Below are 8,409 nucleotides of genomic sequence, written 5' to 3'. Positions count from 1 at the left end.
AGGGGGAGGTTGTTCATGCGCACAACTCATGATGATGCTCCCACCAGAGGGGCTGTCAATTGGTGTGCGGACGCACACGTCTGTGTGGCCGCACAAGAAGCGCGATAAGGGGACTACGTGCGTACGCACAAGGCAGTGCACACGCACAGGGCATAAAAAACAGGGCAGCGCTCACGCACAGGCAGTGCTGGCGCTGCGACCAGAGGGTGCTACAAAGGGTGTGCGGGTGCACAGAGGCGTGCGCTTGCACAGATGGTGAAAAATGCAGTTGTGTGCGTGCGCACAGGGTGGTGCGCACACATAGATGCCCTGAATCACAAAAAAATTTTCTTTTGAAAACTAAGGTTCCTTCCTATAGCATAGCAACATACCAATCCCAAATCATACAAACAAGCATAAATTCATGATCTACAAGCAATTCAACTTATTCAATTCAAAAATACCAAATCAAAATTAAGCTAATCATCATACCACAAGAAAGCAACTAATTCAAAAAGCTATAAACAAAAGATAAAGTTGGAATAATGTTACCATGGTGGGGTGTCTCCCACCAAGCACATTGGTTTAGAGTCCTAAGTTGGACTTTGCATGGCTTCATTGGTCACTTTGAACTTCTCCAAGGTGGAAAATCTCCAACTCCTTGGCATTCTTGGGTTGAGTGTGATCTCTTGAATCAGACTTCTTGGCAACCTTCTCTTCTTCTTGTTCCTTGCCAACCTCAATCACTTCATCTTCGATTATATCGCATCCAAAGATAGAATAGGCTTCGAGGATGGATTTCCTGGATTCTTCCAATGTGAATCTTGCTACCTTGCCATCGGCCTCAAAAGAATAGACTCCTGAATGTGTATCCAGCTTGAATCGGGATGTCTTTAGAAACGGCCTCCCAAATTGAATGGATGATGGCCTGTCTGAGTCAATGGGAGGAGTCTCCAAAATGTGGAAATCTACCGGGAAGAGTAAACCTTGGATGTCAACCAGAATATTTTCTGCAATCTCCACAGCTGATACAATGCTCTTATCGGCCAACACGAATCTCGCCCCGGACCTCTTTAAGGGTGACAAGTTCAATCTCTCATAAATGGGGAGTGGCATAATGCTTACGCACGCCCCCAAGTCGCACATACAGTCCGTGAACTTTATTCCACCAATCAAGCAAGTAACCAAACATGGGCCGGGATCATTGCATTTTTCAGGAATTAAAGAAGAGATAGAATCATCTACCGGCCTTTTGTTGAGTTCGCCAATTTTCTCCTTGTGGGTACAAACATCTTTGAGGAACTTGGCATATTTCAGCACTTGTTTAATGGCTTGAAATAGAGGGACAATGACTTCAACATTCTTAAAAATTTCCACCATGCTGGGGTCAAGTTGTTCTTGCTTCTTGGGCTTCTTTGCCAAAGTTGGGAATGGAATGGGCATAGGCTCTTCAATCAGATTTTTCCTCTTTGGCTCCTTGGCCTTGAGCGGTTGTTCCTCATCCTTCTCAACATCTTCCTCTTCATCCTTCATCACTTCCATATCCTCTCCCACCTCTTCTTTGTGGGTTTCCTCACTTGAACTTGTAGGCACAACACCAATTTCATCCAACTTGGTGCCACTCCTAAGGGTGATAGCTTGATGCTTCCCTTAGGATTCGGTTGAGGTTGTGAGGGCAAACCACTAGAAGTTGAGGCTTGTTGGACATTTTGTGTAGTCGAAGGGGAAAAAGTCAAACGGGTGAGTGCTTCGGCAATTGTAGACATATACACTTCTTATTACTTGTGAAATTTCCGTTGCTCTTGCATAAAGGTTTGGAGTGTGTCATTCATGTAGGGTTGATTAGAAGGAGGACCTTGATTGCCTTGAGGATGGTTAGGTCTACTATTTGGATGTTGATACCTCCCTTGAGGTTGAGATTGTGGTGGTTGTTGGTAGGATTGTTGGTATTGTGGTTGACCTTGAGGAGCTTGATGATAGTAGGCTTGTTGTCTTGGGTAAGGTTGAGCTTGTGGGGCTTGGTTCCACCTTTGATTAGAATTATCCCTCCACCCTTGGTTTTGATTTCCTCCATGTTGATTGTAGTTAGGTATTTGTGGGTATGGATTGGCTACCGCTAATGTAGTGTCCTCTTGGAGTTGAGGGCACTCATCGGTGTAATGGTTGTTACAAGCACAAATACCACATGATCTTGGTGGTCCTTCAATTCTTGGAGGTTGAGGTGGAGGACATATCAAGGCTTGGGGAATTTGTTGCCCTTGGGTAATTTGTCTCAACAAAATTGTCATCTCACCAAGGGTCTTTGTCAAAATGGCATCTCCGGAAGGAGAAACTTCACTTAAAGTCTTTGGTTGTGGGTTTTTTGCCCTTGAGTGTTGAGTGGAGTCCACCAAGTCCGCTATGATCTCCCAAGCTTCCTCGGCGGTCTTATTTTTGGTGAGGGATCCTCCACTAGAGGCATCTAGGAGAAGCTTATCTTGGGAGTTCATCCCTTGACAAAAATAGCTAATAAGTACCAACTCGTCAATACGATGGTGGGGGCAAGCTTCCAACAACTTCTTGAATCTCTCCAAGTACTCATAAAGAGTCTCCCCATCTCATTGCATAATGCAAGAGATTTCCTTGTCCGTCTTTTGTGGTGGATAGAACTTTTCCAGAAATTCCTTACGCAACAAGTCCCAATTGGAAATCACATCTCCCAGTTGAGTATAAAACCATTCTTTCGCTTTTCCCTCCAAAGAGAAAGGGAAAGCGAACACCAAAACTGCTACTTCATTTGCACCGTGTCTTCTCGCAGTAGAGCATGCAACTTGAAAATCCTTAAGATGCTTAAGAGGGTCTTCTCCTGGTAGTCCATTGTACTTGAGGAGCAAGTTTATTGTGCTAGTCTTAAGCTCAAAATTTGGATCCAAAGCCGAATACCGGATTTGTATCGGTTGCAAGTTAATATCAGGAGCTCCGGCTTCCCTTAAGGTAATTCTATGAGGTGGATCCGCTATGGAGTTGTCACCTGAGTCACTCAAAGAGATTTCAGCACTCCCCACAGATGAATATAAGGTTTCCTCGTTAATTGAAGAATGATGGTCACAGATTGATGGTGATAGTAAATTGGAGTGCTCTTCAAGCAAGCCTGATTCACTATTCACAAATGCTAGCCGGCGCCGAGCTTGCCTAATATGAGTTAAAGTTCTTTCTATTTTCGGATCAAAAGGGGCCAATATCGGGTCTGGAAGTGACCGTGTCATTCAACTGAGGAAGCAATAGAAGCATGCAATTATGAAAAGCAAAACAAGAATGGGCAAATAAACATAAACCAACCTAACAATCAACAGCTACCAAGACTAGCTAGATAGAAACGATATCTACAAAATAGTGCCAAGTAGAAAATAAAAACCAAATACTCACACTATTCACATATTCACAACAACCAAAATTATAGCACTCATTGCACTTAAAGTGAGTCCCCGGTAACGACGCCATGGTCAAATTTACCGTTGATCTAGGTTTTCACAAATTAGAATCCCATCGTTGAAAGTATAGCCTAAACCAACGATTAATTCCCAAGTCAAATATTTAATCCAAAGGATATGTCACAATTTAAAACCAATTCAATTCCGGGAGTTTCAATTCCCAGGTCGTCTCCCAAGGACACTTGAGACCAATGAGTGTGCAATCTTGGTTGTGAGAATCATGGGGTTTTCAATAAAGGGATAAACATATAAAGTAATAAAAGAACATGCAAAATTGTAAGAAATGAACTAATAAAGGAATTAATGAAGTAACTATGCAATATAGACAAGTAAGGTGTAAAAAGAACTAATGTAAATGTGTATGAAGGAATTGAAGCATAAAAGGAATCTTGGCTTGGAGTGAGCTAAAGGTCCTTTCCTTGTTAGAACAACAACTATGACAACTAGAATGGATCAATCTCACTTGATCAACCCTCACATCGGAGAGTAATTTAAATAAGCATAAGTGTTCTTAACCCACAAATCCTAAATTGCTTGCTAATTGCCTTAGCAACAACATAGCGTTAGTGGGAACAAGAACAATTAACAATCCAAGAATTGACACTAAATATTAAATGTTGGACATTCCAACTCTAGGAACCCAATTGCTCACTTTTCCCAAGCTAAGAGATAGGAAACTAGCCCAAAATCATACTTGACATTTGTCAAACACTTGGTGGGCAAGAACTCTAAACATGGGAAAAATGAGAAAAAAGCTTTAAACCAAAAGCAACAAATAATCTCAATCAACAATAAAAACTCAAGAAAGCATTTAACAATCATCAATCACAAAATTCATCAATAAGAAATAGGAATTGCAAAAGAGAAGTAAAATTGAACTATAACTTAAATTATCAAAAAGAGTATGAACAATGTAACTATAAAGAGTAGTAACAAAGAGATACTTACAATAGGAATTAGAAAAATCCATGATCAAAATGGAAATGGCACTTGAATGTAAAAACCCTAGTATAAACCCTAGTAGAGATGATGAAAAACTTAAAAAAAAACTGTACTAAAGCTACCTACTAGAACTCCTAAGCTACACTAATGTTATGCTATGGTATGGTCTTCATTTTCCCTTCCTTATGAGCTAAATGGCTTCAGAAATGGGCCTCCAAACCACCAAAATAGCGAGTCACATGAGATTTTAATAAAGGCATGTGTGTCCACCTATGCGGACGCATAGACGTGTGCGCCCGCATACTCAGCCAAAAATCTCTACCCGTGCATAAGCACAGAGGGTTGTGCGCACGCACAGTAGGCGATATTTGAATGGACGCGCGATGTGCATGATGCGGCTCACGCGCACGCGTGGCTCTGATCTGATGGCTGTGCATACACACGTAGGTCTGTGCGTACGCACATTAGGCTGAGCTCTTCTCCTTTGATTCTTCATACTTCCTCTATTTTGAAGGCTCTTCTTCCATTTTCTCCATATCGTTCCTACCTTATACCTCTGGAATCACTAACAAATAACATCAAGGCATCGAATGGAATGTAAACGAAATAAACTTAATCAAATTAGGCACAAAAGAGCATGTTTTCATAATCCAGCACAAATTAGGAGGAAAGTTCAAATGCATGCTATTTAGTGGAATAAGTGCAAGTTTATATGATGAAATCTATTCAATTTCAACCAAAACATCATCATCAAATATGGATTCATCAGTAGCATTGGTTGAAAATCAGCCACTAACGGTTAGCGACCGAGTTGGTCGCTATTCTTAAATTAGCGACCAAGGGTTTAGCGACCACCAGAATCGGTCGCTAAATTGGTCGCTATTCTGGTAATTTCTTGTAGTGTTAGTCTTTCTTATGCAACAGAATTGCAAGTTCCATGGACTTCCACTGGAAGATCCACATCAATTCTTATATGAATTCTTGCAAATCTATGACACTGTTAAGACTAATGGAGTGGATCCTGAGGTCTACAGACTTATGCTCTCTCACTTTGTGGTTAGAGATAGAGCTAGGATATGGTTGGACTCTCAACCTAAAGAAATCCTAGACTCGTGGGAAAAATTGGTCAATGCTTTCTTGGCCAAGTTCTTTCAACCTCAGAACATGAGCAAAATCAGAGTGAAAATTCAAATCTTCATACAAAAAGAAGGTGAATCCCTCTATGAAGCCTGGGAAAGATACAAGCAACTGATTAGGAGATGTCCTCCTGACATGCTCTCAGAATGGTCTATCCTAGGTATATTCTATGATGGGTTGTCTGAGATATCCAAAATATCATTGGACAGCCTTGCAGGTGGATCACTCCACTTGAAGTGAACGCCTGAAGAGGCAAAAAAACTCATTGAGATGGTTGCAAACAACCAATTCATGTACACCTCTGAGAGAAACCCTGTGAACAATGGGGTATCTCATAAGAAAGGAGTTCTTGAAGTAGACACTCTGAATGCGATATTGGCTCAGAACAAGATCTTGACCTAACAAGTCAATATGATCTCTCAGCATTTGACAGGAATGGAAGCTGCAGTTGGCAGTACCCAAGAAGCTTCCTATAAAGTAGAAGCTTATGATCCTGACCAACCCATGATGGAAGAGGTGAATTACATGGGAGAACCCTATGGAAACACCTACAATCCATCATGGAGGAATCATCCTAACCTTTCATGGAAGGATCAACATAAGCCTCAGCAAGGCTTCAATAATAATCAAGGTGGAAGAACCCAGAATAGGTTCAACAACAGGCCACCATTCCCATTCCCAGGAACATATGGAGACTCTTAGGCAGAGCCTTTCTGACTTGGTCACTGTAGTCTCTAATCTCTCTAAGACCACTCATAGTTTCATAACTGAAACAAAGTCCTCCATCAAAAATTTGGAAGTACAAGTTAGTCAACTGAGCAAGAAAATCCCTGAGACTCCTCCTAACACTCTTCCTAGTAACACTTAATTAAACCCAAGAGAAGAGTGCAAGGCTATCACTGCTAAAGCTGAGGCCGTATCTGAAGGGAGTAATCTGGCGTTGAACGCCAATGATGAGATCCCTAATGGGTGTTCAATGCCCAATGATATGCCATTCTTAGTGTTGAACGCTAGTAAGGAAGTCTTTACTGGGCGTTCAATGCCAAACGCTACACCTTTAATGGCGTTGAATGCCAATAAAGAAGACTTTATCGGGCGTTCAACGCCCAAACTGGCACAAAAGCTGGCGTTGAACGCCAGTAAGGAAGACCTTACTGGGCGTTTAACGCCCAAATTGGCAGAGAAGCTGGTGTTGGACGCCAGTGAAGATATCCCCACTGAGCGTTCAACGCCCAAAATGCCACAAGAGATGACGTTGAACGCCAGTAAAGGTGTTCCTACTGAGTATTCAATGCACACTGATGAAGTCTCTATCCAAGAATTAAAGAAAGCCAAGGCTCATGTAGAGACCATAGAGGTCCCCTTGCATGCACTCTTGCAATGCATAAGTCCAGAGTAAAACATTGGAGGAAGAACCTCCAGTGCTCACCAAAGAACTCAATGCTTTGGTTCAGCAGAAGCTGCCTCAAAAGCTTCTGGATCCCGAACACTTTCTAGTTCCTTGCACCATTGGCACCATGACCTTTGAAAAGACTCTGTGTGAAGGAGAAGTTGGGAATCTTTAAGGTATAAGCTACAAATATCTCACTAGAGATGGCAGACAAGTCAATGAAAAGAGCATATGGCCTCGTAGAGGATGTCTTAGTGAAGGTTGAAGACCTCTACATCCCTGCAAACTTTATAGTCTTAGATACTGGGGAAGATGAGAATGAGTCTGTCATCCTTGGAAGACCTTTCCTAGCCACTGCCAATGCTATCATTGATGTAGCAAAGGGAGAACTGATTTTACAACTAGAGGAAGAGCGCATCTTGTGCAACACTTAGTGTTCCAACCATCTCTCTCAGTGCAAAGCTTTACTAAGCCCCAGACACCAATTCTAAGTTTGGTGTTGGGCAGCCATCAACAAACACTGAGAACAAAGGTACTAAGAAGAGAGTAATTAAAGGCTGGAGGGACAAAAGATCCCCACAGAAGGCCTCTCACCTGGCATGAGAGTTGTCTTCACCAAGAAACCAGTCGTACCACATACAGTGAGTCGTATCTTGTCTCTAGAGCATATGGAGCTCATTCATAAAAAGACAGGAAGAAAGTTCACTGTAAGGGGCAAAATTTTGAGCCCATATCAATCTCTGTGAGGAGTTAATCATCAACCTAGTGACGTTAAAGAAGTGCTTATTGGGAGGCAACCCAACCATATTTAGTTATTTCTATTTCTTTTAAAGTTTATTTTACATGATGATGATAAGTCATCTTATGCTAGTTTCACAAGCATTTTTTATTAGTTTCATTAGGTTTTATGCACTTTCTTGCACAATAAGTCAGTAATTGGAGTGGATTTTCATGATTAATTTGAATCAATCAAACATCATTTATTTTACACAAAATTATAAGGTTTATGCTAGAATTAATTGGTTTCATGAATGATGCAAAGACCTTGTGAATTTGGTGAGACTTTGATTGCTTGTTTGGTTGCTTGTAGGTGAAGAAATGAAAAAATGAAGAATCAAGGAAGCGTTGCGTTTAGAAAAGGAACGCCACGCTCAAAGAGAAAACATAGCTAGCGTTCACTTTGGAAGTGAGCGCCACGTTCACTTTGTTCACTTTTTCGGGGAAATCAAGCTTGGAAGCAAAGGTCTCGTGCCATCCGTACACTAAGTAGCACTCAAAATGGTAACACAGCGCTCACTAAGGCAGCGCTAGTGAGGAGAGGCGCGCACTAAAGAAGCACCAAATGGTGCAGCGCTGAACAAGCGAGCATAGCGCTCATTAAGGGAGCGCTAAGAGAGGAAAATTGCGCACCAAAGAGGCCACGCATGTATGGTGCAGCGCTCAAATCTGGAACGTAGCACTAACCAAGAGAGTGCTAGAGAAGCAAAATTG

The 8,409-nt window shown here is 41.8% G+C and overlaps 1 protein-coding gene across 1 annotated transcript; it reads right to left on the bottom strand.

The window, feature by feature from the left end:
- On the bottom strand, positions 595 to 2,468 carry LOC107615620. Its single transcript, XM_016317669.1, has 2 exons — positions 1,940 to 2,468; positions 595 to 1,628 (listed from the first exon to the last, which is right to left on the bottom strand). Exons 1-2 carry the CDS (start codon positions 2,466 to 2,468, stop codon positions 595 to 597), a joined length of 1,563 nt encoding a protein of 520 aa, XP_016173155.1.

Source organism: Arachis ipaensis, chromosome B09, assembly GCF_000816755.2.
Source record: "Arachis ipaensis cultivar K30076 chromosome B09, Araip1.1, whole genome shotgun sequence".
Taxonomy (NCBI): domain Eukaryota; kingdom Viridiplantae; phylum Streptophyta; class Magnoliopsida; order Fabales; family Fabaceae; genus Arachis; species Arachis ipaensis.
Note: the sequence above shows the minus strand (reverse complement) of the source record. Positions and strands in the feature narration are given on the sequence as shown.